The sequence below is a fragment of the Dipodomys spectabilis genome, unplaced genomic scaffold, assembly GCF_019054845.1.
Source record: "Dipodomys spectabilis isolate Male_0828 unplaced genomic scaffold, ASM1905484v1 ptg000021l, whole genome shotgun sequence".
In the NCBI taxonomy this organism is placed as follows: domain Eukaryota; kingdom Metazoa; phylum Chordata; class Mammalia; order Rodentia; family Heteromyidae; genus Dipodomys; species Dipodomys spectabilis.
This window is the reverse complement of record NW_024870698.1, coordinates 1676050-1695291: the sequence shown is the minus strand read 5'-3', so window position 1 is coordinate 1695291 and position 19242 is coordinate 1676050. Positions and strand designations below refer to the sequence as shown.

General features: G+C 44.4%; 1 protein-coding gene across 3 annotated transcripts in view; it reads left to right on the top strand.

Annotated features, from left to right (window-relative positions):
- Prom1 (prominin 1) overlaps positions 1-15299 on the top strand; it is a 70205-nt gene extending 54906 nt beyond the window's left edge. For 2 of the 3 annotated variants that reach the window (XM_042674735.1, XM_042674736.1), the window contains 12 exons: positions 1053-1199; positions 2147-2218; positions 2973-3065; positions 4690-4743; positions 5423-5503; positions 5638-5706; positions 6591-6683; positions 9791-9906; positions 10417-10440; positions 11139-11206; positions 13662-13701; positions 14217-15299. In XM_042674735.1, coding sequence (XP_042530669.1) covers positions 1053-1199; positions 2147-2218; positions 2973-3065; positions 4690-4743; positions 5423-5503; positions 5638-5706; positions 6591-6683; positions 9791-9906; positions 10417-10440; positions 11139-11206; positions 13662-13690 — 846 coding nt within the window. In that variant the 3' untranslated portion in view covers positions 13691-13701; positions 14217-15299. The remainder of the gene's footprint in view (positions 1-1052; positions 1200-2146; positions 2219-2972; positions 3066-4689; positions 4744-5422; positions 5504-5637; positions 5707-6590; positions 6684-9790; positions 9907-10416; positions 10441-11138; positions 11207-13661; positions 13702-14216) is intronic. The other variant, XM_042674737.1, reaches the window with a different exon arrangement.
- The last annotated feature ends 3943 nt before the right edge of the window (positions 15300-19242 follow it).

Genomic DNA, 19242 nt, shown 5'->3' with positions numbered 1-19242 from the left:
CTAGAATTAGGGAACTAGGCAGAGAAGTATCACTCACACTGTCCTAATTGTTTTTTAATGAATCTCACTGTGACTCCAGGATGCCGGAGCACACTGGATAGAAGAAAGAGCAGTAGACTTGCCACTGTTGAGATCTGTTTTGCTGCTAGTCCTGCTCCTCATGCCTGGGGCCCCTTTTAAGCCTCCAAAATGAAAGCAAGCCCAAGCAGGACCAAGGGGGAGGGCTGCTACCTGCATCCTGGAGGCCGCTGGAGGAGACAAGGGACAAAAACTGCTTTGCAGTTTTCAAATGTGAAGGTGTTTATTTGAAAGCTGTATATAAACTTTGTATTGATTATCTTTATTAAATCCTTAACAAGGTCCATAAATAAAACATAATTGTGCGATCTAATCCTAGCTAGATTTCCTCTACTTCTTTTGCCCACCATGCTAAGGCCATTTTCCCTGTGCCACACTGGGTAGCAATTGAAAGTGCCACTTGGAACGTTCAGGCTGTCCACGCTGTACTGTCTGGCTGTTAGGACAGCTCCAAGATGACAACCACAGCTCCATGATCTTTGCCAAATTAATGAAACACTTTCCCAGGAGATAATCTCTATGTCTTTCTACTACCCAGTTTTATGCTGGTCATTCTGCTGAATGTGAAGCCGACACTGTTCCTTTCAGCATCTCTATTTTCTCCGTGACTCCCTCCCCCACCCCTCTTCTTTCTCTCCCACCCCTTCTCTCTCTGTCTCTGTCTCTGTCTGTCTGTCTGTCTCTCTCTCTCTCTCTCTCTCTCCTATCCCATTGGTGAAGTTTGTTTTCCTGATAGCATCATCCTTTCACTTGGAGGTTTCCAAGGTAGAAATGGATTCTTACTTTGCTTTCCATCTCCCCTCCTGGAAGAGCACTTGCCATAGAGTGTGAGGAAGGAGGTAGGGAAGAAATGCATGCCAGTCAGGCCTGTGCATGTGTATCTACTTTTGTCCTGTATGCTTTTATTGTTGACCATGAAATATGTGACATTCTTGGAGAATAATAGATTGCTCTGTACCCTTTGCTTTGTGCAGCATACTGGAAACATAATGAGAGAATTTGAAAATCTCAACTTGCGTCTTGATAGCATCACATTGCTGGATGATGCAGGAAGAAGAAATCTCCAGGAGTTTGCTGAATGTGGGGTAGATAAGCTAGCTTATGAAACCTACTTGGCTCAGGTATGATTCAAGTGTGCATGTGTGATGCAGGGGTATCGAACGCCTATATTTCATATATGTATATATAAAGTAAAATATGTATTATATAATAGTATGTAATATATTGTATATAAAATATAGATTATATAAAAAATATATTTTTTTTGTCGGTCATGGGGCTTTAACTCTGGGCCTGGGCACTGTCCCTGAGCTCTTCAGCTCAAGGCTAATGCTCTGCATGTGAGCCATAGTGCCACTTCCAGTTTTCTGTTGGTTAATTGGAGATAACTGGCTGGCTTCGAACTACGATCCTCAGATCTCAGCCTCTTGAGTAGCTAGGATGACAGGCATGAGCCACCAGTGCCCGGCTTAGATATCTTTTTTACTTAAAGGAAGTTCACGTAAAACTAACCACTTAAAAAAGAGTACTTAGTGTCATTTAGTATATTCCCAGAGTCACACGATTACTGTGTTTAATTGCAACGTATTTTCATCACCTCAAAGAATCCAGGGTATCCATTAGCACTTGCAGCTAACTCCTAACCACCTCCCTCCAGTGCATGGTCTTTTTCTCTGGAGTCTCCTATCTAGAATCTCTCTAATAAGCAGAATCATATACTCTGTCACCTTTTATGTCTAGCTTCTTTCACTGGATGTGGTTTTGAGGTTTGTTTCAGTATGCTTTCATGGTTGAATAAACATAATCTGTGTGGAGCTAGAGACATGTGTGAAGTGGTAGAGTACCAGCCTTGTAGTAAGAGTTCAACCTAGTACTGCCAAATAATGATAACAGAAATAACAATATTGATCCTGAATGTATAGATAAAAATGTCAATGTCCCCATGTGAGAATTTCTAACTTTATTACTTTGTGATTATGGACCCTTGTTCAATCTGTTGCCTACTTACTACATGTTAAGGTTTAAAACCCCCATGTCTATAACACAGTTTTCTTAACCTGTTTTGCAGGCTGGTAAATCCCCTGTAAAAACGAATCTTTTAGGATTTGCATCTATACTAGAAGTAGCAGCAAACCGTTTGGTGAGTTCAGATAGTCTAGTTCATTGCTGTTGTAGTGGTTGCTCAGAAAACTGCTGCGGGGGTTCTGGACTGCTGGAGCCTAGACTTTCTTTGCCGCATCTCTCTGGGCGCGTGAGGGAATGGTAACTAAGGCTATGGTGATAGTAATAGTAAGAGGGCACAGGAGGTAAGGACACACCACTGGAGTCCATAAACGGCCCCTCATCTGCTCTGCTGGTTGGTGCCTTCATGGGTCCCTTCCAAGAATCAGCAATCACGGTCACAAGGGACCTGGTTCTGGAGAGAGGCCTGGGTTTAAATTTCCAACTTAGCCTTTGCCTAATGGCAGGATCTTGGACACCCTTCTGCGTCTTAGTTTCTCCATCTGTAAAATGGAGCCATGGTATCGACCTTATGGAACTCTTAGCGTCGATACTCCCAACACCACTTACATGAACAGTTGGATTAAAATAAGCAGGTCTCCATTGGATGTTGGTGTTCTCATCTGTAAATCAGCCCCGTAGGGGCTATATCCTGATGAGACAGACTCTGTTTACTCTGGTGCAGGCTCTGGTACTCAGAGGGCTGAGGGGTGTGAGGGATTGCTGTGAGGCCGTGGTTCTGTGATTTGAACCAGAGCCTCTGGGCATGCGCCACCTCCAGCACCTGTGTCTCCTCGTGCCTTGATTGCCCAGCGTGGACCATGTGCTTATGTCATGCCGGGGCCCCTGTGGCTTTGAAGAGGGCATCAACCTTTGTTGTCTTCTCTTTATAGTCCTCAGGAAGTTTGAGACAGTCCCTGAAAACGGACGCACAAACTATCAGAACGATTTACCAGCATCAAGTCCTGCCCATGGAACAATCACTGGTAACCATCAACAGCCTACGCCATCTCCCTGTGGCCTGAGCCAAACCACTTATACCTACTTAGCACTCACTGAGGCTGCACTGGGGATTCCAGACGTTTGACCTCGGCCTTAAAGAACACAGAGCTTAAATGGCCACCCCAGCTCTTAGTCCCTTTCTTTTTCCCACGTGATTGTGGCCAGTAGGATTTGAGCTGTGCCTCTCCCGTCCCTTGCTCTAGTGTCCATTGCTGCTAGCAGGCCTCCTAGGCCTGGTGTTTTCGCCCTGCATGGATGATTTTGCTCTGTGCCCTCTCTCACCCGTTCTTTAATTCTTTCTCTCCAAACTCTGCCTAGAAATATATGAAAGTGAGGGTAAGTGCTTGTCTTCCTGCGTCCTCTTAGCTCTGCGGCTGTCTGTGTGTCCTTCCTTCGCCCTTCCATCCCCACTCCCTTTCTAGCCTCCTGCTTTCTCCCTTTAACGCCATGTACGCCGTTTGGAGTCGAGACACAGGAAGAGCTTTGGCGTCCGATAGACCTGGTTTCAAGTTGGGCTTCTCCCTCTCCACATATGCCTACTTCTCAGTTTCCTCAGCTAAAATTAAAAAGGGAAAAGTTAAATGCATAATTGGTGGGAATGTCCCCCACATTGTGGTTATCTGGTTCGTGGAGATGAAAGACTTCTGACTTCAGAGGACTCAAGACAGGGGAGCGATTCTTGTGCCTCATGTGTGCAGGTCTCGGGGGGAAAGGTGCTGGGTTACTAGGTCAGCCACACAAGTTTGCCGTTTAATCCAAATCCTGAACCTGGATCTAGGTCTCCCACCCCACTCCCTTGATGTCTCCCTCCCTCCCTTCCTCATTCTCCCACCCACCCCCACCATGAGACTTCCAGATCACTAGAGCTTCATTCTTTCCATTCAACCTAATCCATTGAACGAAATAAGTTTATTCAATTTGAGTCTTGCACATTGTAATTCCTTGTTCCTTGTTTATACCTAGCACATATTTAGCATCATAAGGCAAGGGAAACCTGCTCTCTCTCTCTCTCTCTCTCTCTCTTTCTCTCTCTCTTTTTCACACACACACAAACAGGCAAATTATTTTGTAGCTAGGATGTATAATCTAACCTAGGTTTTTGTCAAACCTAACATATCACAACCTGGAGATTAGATACAGCCTACTGCCAATTTTTGTAAATATTTATTGAAACACACCCATACCCACTTATTTACAAACTGTCCATGGTTGCTTTTTGTTATAAGAGCAAAGGTGAGTAGCTGGGACAGGCTATAGACTCCAAAGCCAAAAATATTCACTATCTGACCTTTTGCATATGAATTTGCCACCTCTGACCTAAACAATTCAGGGAAATCACACTTATTGTGTAGAAGCTGCTCCATAAAGCTTTTCACAGCAATTGAAATTAACCGAAGGACACCTGCAAGCTTCCAATAAGTGTCATGATTTTCTTGTTCAGGTTTTCTTACACACTAGTGGGATGTAAAGTACCATGGCTACTTGTGGGTTTTGTTTAGTTTTCTGCAAGGCAACCATTAGAGAGTATGGTCAGAATTGATGGCTGTTTGGGGGAGAGGAACACATGTTTTATCAAATCCTGACAGTATTGTTTCATTTGTTCACCAGAGCAGTTTACAGCAAAGTGTCCAGGTCCTTCAACACACAACCAGTGGACTGCCGGTATGGATCCATTTTGTTCTTCTGTTCTGGGCTTTTGAGCTCAAATATCATGAATAGAGTATGTGAGAGGTTTATTTATATAGACAAATGTTTCAGCCATTTTAAATGCCAAACTGAGTTTTTCTACCATCCTGTCTACAAGTACTTCTGTAAATGCAGTTCTCATCTTAGCAGGTCTTTAGATACACTGACCTACAGGAGATACACTCCTTCCTGAGTAGATAGCTAGGTGATTCTCCAAAAGGACTCACCAAATGTCTGTCTCAGCTCTTCTACTCTCAGAGACTCAGGCTGGGTTATGGTGTTGTGGGCTTGAGTCAGCAAATGGTAACTTTGTTCTGCCTCCATGGCTCCAACCAATCTGCATCCACGGAAAACCTGCATCTCTACTGGACACCTGGACTCTTTCTTATCATTATTCCATAAATAGTACAATATAGCAGCTACTTTTACACATATTTACATTGTGATGGGTATTATAAGTCGTCGGGAGACACTTAAAATACATGAGTGATATGTGTAGGTCATGTGAAAATACCACACCATCTTAGATGAGCATCTGCTCAGTCTCTTTTGGTATGGAGGATAGTGGGGGTCCTGGATCCAATCTCCATAGTGATTGCTTTGCAGATTGTCCAATTAAATCCTTTTATCTCTGATCTGTTGCCATGTTTTCCAGACCAAAGTGGCCAAGATCCTATACCTTTTGGATTCTGCTCAGAACTTCGTCACAAATAGTACTTCCTCTATTATTGTTAAAGTGAGTTTTCTTTTTCTTTTCTTTTTAAATGAGCACATGGGTGAGTGTGCAAACACTCCACCATTCATGAAAGAGAGCGCTGTAGATTGTCCTCATCATTGTAATGGTTTGTCTAATCTTTGACTTCTTTCTAGGAGACGAAGCAATTTGTCACAACAATAATAGGATACTTTGAACATTACCTGCAGTGGGTGAAGTTTGCTGTAAGTGGTTTATCTGCCATGGACAGAAATGGGGAGCTAGATCTCAGGGGAGTCATTTTCTGGGGTAAAAGCTAAAGGAAATAAAATTGCACCTTCAGAGGTTGGAGGCATGGTTCAGTTGCTAGAGCGCCAGCCGATGAGTGGAAGCACCAGTCTCAGTCCTAGTATCAGACCAAAAAAAAGAAAGATTACATCTTCAGTCATTTTGGTTGGAGGTTAAGTGGAAATCATTTGAAATACAGAGACCAAGACCCCTGGGGCCAGCCCCTCCCTCCCTCTGACCCTTTTTCAAACCTTTGTGTCATACAGGTTCTTCCTTTCCTTCTTGCCTATTTTGTCAGATAACAAAAAGGTCACATGAAACTATGTTCAGTGGCTCATTCCTACTCCAGCTACTTGGAGGAATGCCATTCAAAGCCCAGCGTCAGCAAAGAGTTTGGGAGATGCCCTTTCAAACCATGGGTGGTGCACGGCTGTCATGTGAAGTATTTATGGAAGAAGAAATAGGAGGATAGTGGTCCAGGATGAACCAGGCATACAGGGAAACCCTAACTTGAAAATATCCAACATAAACAGTTGGGCAAGTTAGCTGAGGTCTAGAGCACTTGCCTAATAAGCCTGAGGGCCTGAGTTTAAACTCCAATACTCTTGGAAGAAGAAGAAGAAAAACAGATGGAAGCCCTGAGCTGGACATGCTCGGGGGAGTGAGGGGCTTGCTGTAAAGTAGGTAATGTTTTCTGTAGGGCATTTCAGCTGTCAGCTATGTGTCTTAGAAGACATGGAGATCCCCTCTCAACCCAGGGCAGAGGTAGATGATGACTTGTGACCATAGATTTTTGCGAGTGTGGTTCCCTGAACGTTTGTTGGTGTTGCTCACCCCCTAGATCTCTGAGAAAATGGCATCGTGTAAACCCATGGCCACTGCCCTGGATTCCGCTATCAAGGTCTTTCTGTGTGGATACACTGTGGACCCTCTGGTAAGAACGGCCTCTTTCAAAAAAAGAGATAGAGTAAATATTTGTTTAAAGTCATAAACCTAACAAAGACATCCTCGAATTTTTGCCCCCTTCAGATTTAAAATACACACCACAATGCTAAGTTTTCTCCTTGGATTCGTTCTGGTTTTAAAAGGCAAACTCTTAAAATTTTCATATTGATCGAGGCATAGGAGCACATGCTTATAATCCCAGCTGATGCAGACCGGGGCTCCATGATGAGACCCTCTCTCCAAAACATAAAACAGGAAATTACATTTAGACTTTTTGACTAGAAGAGTCTCCATGTCAGTGTTCCTTGCAGAAAGCATGCTTTATAGAAGTCAGGAGGCAACCATGAAGAAAATTCTGGTTGGTCGGGAATCGTCAGGAGTAGGAGGGACAGCCATTGCTCTGCCAATCCGTGAAAGGACCTCAGCCTTAACTGTCAGCCATCCAAAGCTCGGCAGTGACTTGCTGATCTTTTATTTAAAAGCGAAGGCCTGATGGCTGTGGTGGTAAATTCTGCCTCGTCAACTCTCCTCCTCGGCTCTGTTTACTCCTTGGTCCGCATTGGCTCACACGGGGCCCCCGTTTGCTCATTTGCTCTATTTCAAGCTCCTCCCTTTGCTGCCACAGTGAATACCAGAACCTTTACCAGGCTGCACTAACCCCACGTGAGCGGATCCCTAATTATCCAATCAGGACTCAGTTAGTGCTGTTGGCCTCCCTGTCTCCCCGTGCTCCCCATCCTTGTTTGCTTTCACTTATAACCTGAATTTGCTCACCCCAGAGCTTTTGCACGTGCCCTGTCCTGTGTTTGAACAGGAGCCTGCTTCCTTGTCTTCCATTGTCTGCCCCTCCCACCCCCTCTCTTCCTCCCCTTTTCTTCCATTCACCCATGAGCTTTATTCCAGAATTCAAATTCCACTCGTACATTTTCTGAACTCTATGATTAAAAAAAAAAAAATTATTGAAATTCTCTGGGCTTCGTTACCTCAATGGATCCACAGCTGTGGTTTTCAGGTTTCAGTTCAAATCTCTCTTTTTGATTTTCCCCCCAGAGATTTTCTAATCCTCTAAAGTGCCAGGCTCCCTTCCCTACCATGCCCAGAAGACTGCTTTTCCCCTAGAGATGTTACTGATCTGGAGAATATTATGTGTGTGGTTCTTCAAGATCTGACCCCCAACACATGCGAGACTCTGAACCCCGGGAGTGAAGGGCCTGCTGGCCAGCAGCCACGTTCCCATCACCAGGCAGATGCCCTGCCACAGGTCACTCTGAGGGAAGGACAGAGGGACCATCAGCCGCATGTGCTTGGCCTCTGGGCATCCTTTCTGTTCTCTGTCCACCGCCTGCTCCTTGTTCTTCCGTGAAGTAGACTTCATGGCCAAGGGCAGGCAGGGACCCTCCCAGTCTCCCCTCCTTGGGAATCCCAGCCCTGGCTTCCTACCAGCCCCCTCCTCTTGGCCTGTGTCTGGGGGAGTCCCGGGTCCGCTTGCTTTTCTTCTGACTTGATGTCTCCCTGGGTCCATCATCCACCCCTGCTGCAGCCAGTCAGATCACCTGACTCCAGATGTTTCCCTGCAAGGCAGTAACTAGGAGCAGATGGGGGCACACTGGATGTTTCTCAGGATTGCCATGGCTTTGGAACTTAGTAGTGGGCAGTTTGAGGAGTAAGGAAGAGCTCTGGGCTTCTCTTTCACCAGCAGCATGGACTTTGGGCCAACCACTGTGCTGCTTTTCAGTCTTACTGGTTCCCAAAGGAGGCAAAACAACACTGGAAAAAAAAATTAAGCTTTGACCCCAAATAAGGTTGGAAACATAGAAATCTACTTTTAAAAAAATGTTGGAAGCCACTGGTGGCTCATGCTTGTAATCTTATGTACTCAGAGAGGCTGAGATGTGAGAATCATGGTTCCAAGTCAACCCAGGCAGATTATGAGGCTCTTATCTCCAATGAATGACCCCCCAAAAAGCTGGAAGTGGAGCTGTGGTGCAAGTGGTGGAATGCTGAAGCAAAAACAAAACAAAAATTAAACAACTCAGGGTCAGTGCCTAGGCCCTGAGTTCAAGACCCTGGACCCTAGACCAGCACTAAATAAATAAGTAAACAAAAAATGAATAATACACATAAGGAGAAGAGGGAGTATTTTTCAAACATTAGGTGCCAGATATGTCACTGAATGCAAACACACACTCAGCCAGATGCAAAGCCGACAAGCAGCAGTACAATGGGCACCTGCTGTTGTGTGGTTAGAATTCGTTCTGCATCACAGCAGACAGTGAGAGTTGCTCTGGTGTCTAGTGTTAACACATCACCCTAAGACGGGCCCACACTTGACCTTCTGCCTGAGCCTAAAGGTTATAGGTTTGCAAAGCAGGCCAGTGTGGGTATTGTTGAGAAGGGTAAGGTGCTCAGCCTGTGCATGAGACCCACAGGTCATACTTCATCTTGGCTGCGCAGACCTTGGTCTCCTCTGATTGGTAAGGGTGAAGGAATTTTGTGCTGGTCCTGGAGCTTGAACTTGGGGCCATGAGCTTAAGACTAGCATTCTACCACTTGAGCCACAGCTCCACTTCTGAGGAATTTTGAATCTCATTCCATAAAAGTGATGTCAGGAAATGAGTCCACTACTTTTTAGACAGTGTCATCCTTTCCCTCACTCTCTCCCAGTCTTTCCCTCCCTAATTTCTTTTTTAAAAGGAAAAAATGAAAAGCAGTGGATAAGCCAGGGACCAGTGGCTCACGCTTGTAATCCTAGCTACCTAGGAGGCTGAGATCTGAGGATCATAGTTCAAAGCCACCACAGGCAGGAAAGACTTTTATCTCCAATTAACCTGCCAAAAAAAAAGCCAGAAGTAGAGATGTGAGTCAAGCTCTAGTGTTGAACAGAAAAGCTCAAGAACAGCGCCCAGGCTGTGTTCAGAACTGGCATACACAGGGTCACACACACAATCACCCCCACCCCACCCACACCCACACACACTGAGAACTCATTTAGAAAACAACAAAAGAAAATAAGCATAGACATTCTTCCACTTCCACCCCACACCTTCACGCATTTAATTCTGCTAATTGTTCTTTTTCTTTTTTCTCCCTCCCTAGAATTTGTTCTGGTTTGGCATAGGAAAAGCAACTGTGTTTTTACTTCCGGCTCTAATCTTGGCTGTCAAGTTGGCCAAGTACTATCGCCAAATGCAGTCAGAGGACATTTATGATAAGTAAGTAGGGGAGCCTCCCCACAGGGGGCCTTGTTTTCTGTACCATCCTGTCTTTGGAGAGCTGCTAAAGATAATCACTGATCGCACCAAATGTGACTTTATAGTTTTTTATTAACACATTGGATCATTTCTGTAAGGGTGGTTGGGTTTGGTTATCTTCTTGTGCCAGTTTTTTTAATACGTTATTTTGTTTTCCTCCTGTTGAGTCTCTGTTTCCTTAACTAGTCTTCTCACTTCTCGTTCACAGCTCTCCCCCGGGGACTTGGCATTTTACTTTATGATGACTGTTCTTACTGCTTTCCGGTGGCTCTGTTACCCATCCCTCGCTGTCTGTCTGGTTGCATGTGTGTGTTTCATGCCCACTTCAGTCATCTTCTGAGCATGTCTTCCTCCTCTGTGCTCTTTGCTTATGTTCTGGAGTAAGGATGTGGGTGGAAGATGTATTAATGAGCTTAATAGTCACAAAACATCAGTAATCCAATAATCCTGTCTCCTCTTTGTATTTTGTAGTGTTGAGACTGTACCCATGAAAAAGTAAGCTTTTTTATTTTTAAACTACATTCATAGAGGGGTTGGGGGAGGTTCTTAGGATACAATGGGCTTGCAAAATTAAATGAACACTACCTTAAAATTAGCTAAGAACACTAGGTATATCTGGGTAAAAATAGATCGATGTCTCTTAAAAAGAAAGGTCAGCACATATACCTGTTAGGTTGGGTGCTGGTGGCTCACGCCTGTAATCCTCGCTCCTCAGAGGGCTGAGATCTAGAGGATTGTGCTTCATTGCCAGCCCAGGCAAAAAAAATCTAAGAGGTTCCACCTCCAGAATAACCATCAAGAAGGTGGGCTAGAGGCGTGGTTCAAGTGGTAGAGTGCTGATTGAGCAAGCAAGCTGAACAAGCCCTGGAACTTGAAAAAAGGAAAAGAGAGAGAGAGAGAAAGAGAGAGAGAGAGAAGCAAGGAAGAAAGAAAGAAAGAAAAAAGGAAGGAAGAAAGGAAAGGAAACTATAGAATGAATATTTTGCATGCCAAATTTTTAAATCCACAAACTAGTCCTTTTTGTCTTTGGTTTTGAAAGAAGCAAAACATCAGTACCCCTATTACCTTCTTTGTGGATTTAACAAGTTGTCACCAAGTTTTCATAACCATTACCTTGTCTTTGTGATCCGTGATGTAAAGAACTTCATCTCAGAGATAACATGGTGTTCTTGGTCTATTTATTTTCGTTGCAGTATGGAAAATGGTAATAATGGTTATCATAAAGATCATTTATATGGTGTTCACAATCCTGTCATGCAAGGTAAAGCAAAGCCTGGGCGTGCATGCGTGCCTGTCATGTAGCAGACAGACATTCTGCTTTCTTCTCCGTCTGACACTGAGTCCTGCATGCTGTGGTGTCTCACTTCCCCCTACGTGATTCTCTGTCAATGGCTATCTCCAGTCATGTCCTACATAGCATTCCAGGATGCCACAAGTTTAAATTTGGATTTCTTAGCAACAAAATGGCACAGAGGCTCAAATTTGGTGTCATCTTTAAATGCTATGTATGATTTCGGATCATGATGGATTAATGCACGTAATTAATTAACTTTCACTTAGCATCGGAATGCACCAGATACACAAGCAGTTATGATTTTCAAAATCTGCCCTTTCCTTCCTTCCTCTCTCCCTCCTTCCCTTCCTTCTTTATTTTTTTTCCTATAAGCCAGAAAAAGAGCTCCAGCTTTTTCTCCCACCTCTTTATGAACTTGTGTTTTCTAGAATTACATAGGTCTGGATATTTACCAGATAACACTGAGCATTACCTGTCAGATACACGCCTCTCAGGCTCCACACAAACTTCCTATCTACATGTCAACCTGGGAGCTTTCTGCTGAGGAGAGAATCAAGGTCCAGTCAGGGCATCCAAGGGAGCATCTGCTTTGGTGGTTGTGGTCTTTCTTCATGTCCACACAGCTGGCCCCAGCCAGGGAGCTTTGGCTTTCCAAGAGAAATATCTCAGGAGGAAAAGAGTGAGTCTAACACTGGTGCAAGAGGATCCGCCTTGAGTTTGAAGCTCCATGGTGCACATGGGACACGTCCAATTACAGAGCTCACGCTGAGGGACGCCCCTGGCTCTGGCTGTCTACCTGTCCTCCTCCCAGAGCAAGCCTAGGCAACATTGCCTACAAATGGGGAATGCTCCGCCATTATCAGGTGTCAAGGAGCGCAGAGCCAGAAAGTTGTGTGAAATTTGTCCTTTCAGAAGGCTAAAAGACTTTGCCCAGCTTACAACTTTGCACATTGCACAAACCACAACCACCATAGTCAATTGGAGGAAAGCTGCCTTCCTAGTGTATCTGGGCTGCTATAAAAACACAGTGCTCCAAAGAGGTAGCCCATGAACAACAGAAACCTCTTACTCAGTGTTCTGGAGACTGGCAAGTGCATGCTCAAAGTGTGACTGGATTCAGGCAGGAACTGGTGAGCACCGGGCTCCTGCAAGGGAAGGACTCAGACTGAGCCCTGGGGCCTTTCTTCTTGGGAAGTGGATCCGTGGCAGATCCTGTTCGCTGACCGCTGTGGTTAAGCTCCCCAAGCCCTGTGTTGGCTGCGATCTTGAGCGTGAATGCAGGCTGACTGGCCAGGGCAGCTGTGAGGATGTGCTGTCAGCTCTGAGAAAAAGGATCTCGACTTGCACGCCCTTATTCATTGTATTGTACTGGGAATTTAGAGTTCAGAGCCCCATATCTTTATGGTCTGAACTTGCTAGCAGCTACCTTTCCAGAAGCCTCCAGAATGAGCCTTAGTTGAACTGGTTTGTGTCACTCGTTTCCTGGCTCTGAGGTCTGCAGAACCTCTTCTTTTCCAGGGTGAGGTTGAGTACACTGACTGGAGACCCCCAGGAAGTCAAAGGTCCATGTTCTTCAGAGATGACCACCAGAGCCCAGAGTCTTCATAATATTCAGTCCAAGATCCGGGGCTGGGGCCAGAAGTAGGGCCCTGAGTCAATTTCACTAGCACCTTTCCCCCAGGGCCCCCAGCCCCTCAATAAAGAGTTGGCTTCGCTACTGAGCACAAAGATGAGAGTGAGAAGAGGCCAGCACTGTGATGTGTCCTAAGGTCCAGGGAGGCTGTGATCCCCCCAGTCACAGCCAGCAGGGTGTGTCCGAACAGGAACCGCTCATCCTCTGGGTGGAGTCCACCATCTTCCTTGCTGATGCTCACTTTTTGGTTGTCAAAGCCATGGGGCACATGGAAATTTCATTGGACATAGGGCTATGGCTGATGGTTACCGCAGAGACGGACGCAGAGGACATGTGCATGCATGTCTGGTTGTGCCCTGGGCCTCACAGTAACAGGCTTCTAACAAGATCCCGGCAAAGCTGCCCTTTGCTCCTGCCTCCTGACTCTCGAGGTAGATCCCAGACAGCCCACTGAGACAGGTGCCCATCGGCCACTGCTAGCCAGTTTCTGCTACACTAATGTGGCGATTCTCTTCTTTGGGGTCCTTACCTCTTCCCATTAACCTTAGATGGTGAATTTGCACAGTTCTTGTGTCATAGTTTGTCTCCTCTGCCCTCCTCTTCATAAAAGCAGTACAAGCAGAAGCTAGAAGAAGCAGCTTCATCAGGCAGATTGTTTTCTTGACAAACTTTCTGAGGTGTGGTGTGCTGTTATCTGTTCCTCTTACTCACATCCGGCTTAGCCTAGAGGCGGTAATACTGCAGCTTGGTCAGGGTGTGATAGTTATTTTTTGTTTGTTTGTTTTTTAGCGGGGTACGATTTTGACAGCTGGAGCTGAAGTTGCTTGAGGTAAGTTTGGGGCTTTCATTTAGAGAATTTATAGGGCTATCACATAGCTAATTTATAGGACTATAACATAGCTAATCCTACCATAGTCAATGGAAAATCTCGATGAATGTATAGATCATGCAATATAATTATATGGAACACAAGGATTCTGTATATGACTATTTATACATAGATGACCATATGTATCTCCATATAGAGACCATATATATGACATATGTTTCTATATATAGATACATTGATGCTTCCATATGTATATCATAAAAACTCGTTCTTTTTTTTAATAGTAAAAAAAATAACCTCCTGTCTCTATGCCACTAACCGTGTGCCTGGAGCGTTGTGGAATTATAATGAGATGAACCAAACAGATAGGACCAAGATAGGGGCTTTTGAACAAATTTGTCTTTCCTGTAGCTCTTGGAATCCTAATAGGAACCATTTTAGGCTTATGAATTCCTAGGTTTCTTTCATGTTTCAAAGCCAGTTTCTAAAACATTAACATTTTTTTTTTATTTCAGCATCAAGACAGTCAAAAATGGAAAGGATCATAGACTTGTGACAGTTTCTGGACCTACAAGAACTTTCCAAAGCAAGGGGATGTGAGGCCAACATGGTGACTTGGGTGTATAGAACATTAGTGCCATTGGTCCCTGGGTGGTACTTTGTTGGGAATGAACATCGCCATGTGTATGGCCTACGTATCCATCACTGTTCAAGGGTCATATCCCCTCCTCCTGTTTACCTTTTTTATACATTGAGTTTCTATTTAGACACTGAGACATCTGCAGTGCCCCTCTTTCCCCCATTGGATGTAGTTCTGTCAGTCAGCACTTCAGATGTGAAAGCTGGGCTCTGAACTTACTTCTGTATGTGGAGTGTGCTAAACATACCCTGGTTTACAAGAAAGATGTATTTTGTGTCTAGTAAGTTGTACATATACCTTCTACCACAGTCAGAGTGTTTTTGAACAGATGAGTCATACTATAAATTTTCTTCTAAGTGAGCTTACTGTCAGGTCACTATGGAATTATTGGTTCTGTTGGAAATAACCTATGCCTTGTAACCTGAGGCAAAGTATCCTCCTCCTGGATTTTCATCTGCTCTGTCAATGATTTGTTGTGCTTGGAAATAGAATGTAAAATGCAGTCAGAAACCTGCTTTCGCTAGTAGAGAAATGGGCTTTACTCCACTAGCAAATTAAACACAGAGAGGTATCTCAAGAGAAAGCAGTGTTGTTCATCAGAAACTGCGGTTATTTTCAATAGATACCAATCCCAGTGTATGATGTAATGGAGTTTTCTGATTTGAAGGAATGGGAATTAATCAGAGCATCATCTGATTATTAGTGAGGATGCTAACAAGATGATCTTGTCATTACCCCTTGATTTGGTATCCATTATGAATGAAGCCTTTGAGTCTGGTCCTTTAAAAAAAATGCAGGAAATCTCAGAGTCAGTGCTGTGCATTTTTCATGTTGGAACTGACCTTTTCAAAAGTGATAAGCAATGAAAAACTGGTCAAATCAAAGTCAGCATTTATGTAAGGTACAGCTTCTTACCAGGTCTTTTTCATGTGCGGATCACAGTCCTTGTTCATTTCAATAAAAAGGAGATTTTTTGGAAAATGTAGTGTTTTCATGGCTTCCTTGAGTAGACCCAGAGACTTCACAATTCTTGATGGTGACCCTTGGTCTTGTGTTACCTATTTCTTTTCTTTTCTTTTTTTTTTTTTTGTGTTACCTATTTCTTGCAGTAGTCTCCTGGTATTATAGAGTTCACAGTACTGAGCTAGTACAAAACCAGTGTCGACATTTTCTACTTCAAATTCAGCTGGCTTTTTAGGTCCTCAGTTTTTCAGCTCTGAAGTTAACATTTTCTTGGGTAACAGTCTAGGTTGCAAAATACATATTCAAAAACCTCTACAGGCTAGCGCTACTTTTTTGCATGTACTTGTATTATACACATGTGAAAATGGATTTTCATTACACTGTGCATGAGCAACTTGAAATGTGGACAAAGGAGACCGGCTAGAGCCTAACATTTAAAGAAAATCATCCTTTAACTATTTTTCCTGATTTTCACATCTCACATTAACAAAAAAGATTTACAGTAATTGAGTTTGATTCTCCATAGCATAACGCCTGCAATCTCTACTGGTTTTGTTGTCATTGTTTTAGCACTGCGGATTGAGCTCGGGGCTTTGTGTTTGTCAGGTAGGTGCTCTATCACGTTAGCCACACCTCCAGCCCTTCTTGCTTAGGTTATTTTCAAGTTAGGGTCGTGCTTTATGCCCAGGTCAGCCCAGACCATGATCTTCCAACTTGTACTTCCTCATGTTGCTTAGAATGACATGTGCATGCCAGTATACTTAGCAATTGGTTGAAGTCTCTCAAACTTTTCTTTTGCCCAGGCTGGCGTCAAACCTTGGTCCACTGATCTCCACCTTGCACATAGCAAGCCAGCACATCCGGCTTGCAGCTCCGTGGACCAGGAGCTCCCAGATAGGAGGCATGCATAGGCCAAGCCGCTGCCCTCGGAAGGGGTGGGTGGGTCCCAGCTCTGTGGCAGACATATCACATTTGTTCCTGTTTTCCTTTCAGAAAAAGAAATGATCTTTGTTCAAATAATATGCACAAACCATTTATAAAACAATCAAGGCTGAAGGTGTGGCTCAGTGGTAGCACCCTTGTCTAGCATGTGCAAAGTCTTGGATTCAGTCCCAAGCACTACTAAGAAAATAGAAGTCCAACACAATGGAAAAACCTTGCCTCACCCATATGACACCATCCATAGATAAATAATAATGCCCACACTGAGGGGTGTACCTGTGTTTACACAAGCAGGTGCAGATTGTGCAGACAGACGCTACTGGCTGTTAAGTGTAAGGCAATGTCTTGATCCACGGATAAGCTGCTGGCGACTCCTGTATTCATTTGCCAGGACCACTGGCAAATGAAAGTAGAAAGGAAGGAAGGAGGGGGAGGGACAAAGGGAAGGAAGGAAGAAAAGAAGGAAGGAAGGAAGGAAGGAAGGAAGGAAGGAAGGAAGGAAGGAAGGAAGGAAGGAAAGAAGGAAGGAAGGGGGAGTGAGGAGGGAGAGAGGGAGTGAAGGAGGAGGGAGGGAGGAAGGGAGAGAGGGAAAAGTTTACTCCACCACTCGAGGGCGCTACCAGTCTGAGCATGACAATGGACACAAGAGGCCCACCAAATGTCCTGTCCATTATCCCAGTATCCAGAGACTTGTCCTGGACAGTGTGGTAACAACTCACTGATGTAGGTAGTCAGAGACTTGGTTTAGCTTGTCATACTGGGTTCAGAACCTCCCACTCTCACAAAAAAAGCAGCCGACTCCTGAAAAGGTGTGCTGAGGTCACTGCATGCCAATGACAGCCAGCAGAGGGCGGCAGAGGACAATAGAGTTGATTTACCAAGGGATCCCTAGAACTGGGGTTCATGTCCATCTTTAGACAGAAACATCAACAACTGACCAAGACCACAGTTCTTTTTCAATTCCCAATTTGGCATCCTTTGTGTTAGTGACAGGTTGCAATACCCAATCCAGTAACGAATGGAGGTGGTGATACTGCAGAACGAAACATCCCCATTGTTTAACAATCTCAACTGGTCATTTCCTATTCCATGGGCATCCATACAGGAGTAGAAAAAGGTCTTGCCAGGCTACAGTTATCCATAGCATGGAAGAATGTGAACAACTGGGTCCCAGATGCCATCTGTCAAAAGCTTGGAATTACCATAATGGACAGTGGAAATCAGAATATTCTGACTCATGTTCATCTATGATGTGGGTACTTTATCCTGGTGCTTCTAAAAGAGAAATAGCTGGGTAGTCTACTAAGTTCTTACTAGATCTATAGAAACAAACAAAAACCATTCAGGTTGAGTGAACAAAAATCTAACTTGAATTATGAAAACAGAGGATTAGGTCCCTCAATCAACTTCTCGAATGAGAGGGAAGAATCCTAGTGTGCTATCAAATATGTATACTTGTTCCATCCTTTCTGAAAGGAACCTAAAGCCTTTTGCACACTAACTGTGCATATGGGAGAAGAAAATAATCAGATACTTCCAGGCTTGGTGGACAATAACTCTGAGCTGACTTTAATTCTAGGAGACTTGAAATGTCACCGTGGCCTTTCTAGTCAGAATAGGTGCTGAGAAAGGTCACATGATCGATGGGCTTTGAGTTCACATCTGACTTTCCGTGAGGTCTTTGTGAGCCTATCTAGTGGCCATTTCTCCAGTTCTTGGAATGCATCGTTAGAATGTTCAGATGGAGCAGCTGGCAGAGATCCCACATGGATTCTTTTCCCTGTCCAGGGATGGCTGCTAGTGGAAAGATCAAGTGCAAGCCATTAGAGCTGCCTTCGCTTGGAAAAACAGTAAAAACCAAAGCAACTCGCAATTTGGGGTTTGTGGGAGATAGGGACCAAGGATTAGTCCCAAGACCAGGGATTAGAAGGGGAAAGAGATTCAGTGGGGTGGGCATGTTAGTAGATCCCTTATAAAGTTGAGAATGCTACTATTGACCCATCTACTATTCACTGCTCACTACTGAGAAAGAGACAAAATTCCTGTGGACCTATTTGGACTTTGGAGTGGTATGCCATTTTCATTTGAGTGTGTTACAATAGTCCAACTACTGAATGACCTACAAATCTAGCTTTGTGTGGGGCCCAGGGCAGAAGAAGGCTCTGTATTGGGTCCAGGATGCCCTGAGGTTCCTCTGCCACTTGGCCATCTGATCCAGCAAATCAACCCATGGAACTTGTGGCAAGCAGGGATGCTGTTTGGAGCCTTCACGTGCTACAGATGGCTCTCAGCAGAAGCAATATGGGAGCAAGACCCCTGCCCTCAGCCTCAGGTATCTGCTCTCCCTTTGACAGGCAGCTCTTGGCCTGCTACTGGCTCTCAGTAGAGACTGAGCACTTGCCCACGGTTGAACAGATCAGCACCAAACGTGAGCCTTGCATCATGATCGAGTTTTGTGATGGAGTCACAAATGCTTCTGAAGACTGGAAAATGAGTCTTGAAATCATCCTGGGAAAGACTTAAACCTAAACTTAGCTAGCTAGTTTATATAATATGTAAACTATATAAAAACCTGTAATAATTTGTCATAAAAGTTAAATAGTGATCCCAGTGCTATAATCCCAGCACTTGGGGGCTGAGGCAGAAAGATTGCACGCTTGAACTCAGCCTAGTCTCCACAGGTTGAGGACAGCCTGGACTGCAGAAGCAAGACCCTGTATTGAAAAAAGAATTGAGTGGTGTAAGTTTAATTCAAAGACAAATCAATTTCTTGAATTCATCCATACAACTGTTTTGAAGAGACTGAAAAAGATAGCACACCCCCTTTCTGCTTCTAGATCATTAGAAATTGCAAGAAGAAGAGTATATGACTCAATCAAACCTGCTGGCTATAGTCGGCTCCTCCTGTCTTCTGCAGTGCCTGTAAGTGACACTGTCACCCTGCAGAGTTTAATGGAAATAGTGTGCAAGCGCTCAGGTCAGAACTGGATAAAGCT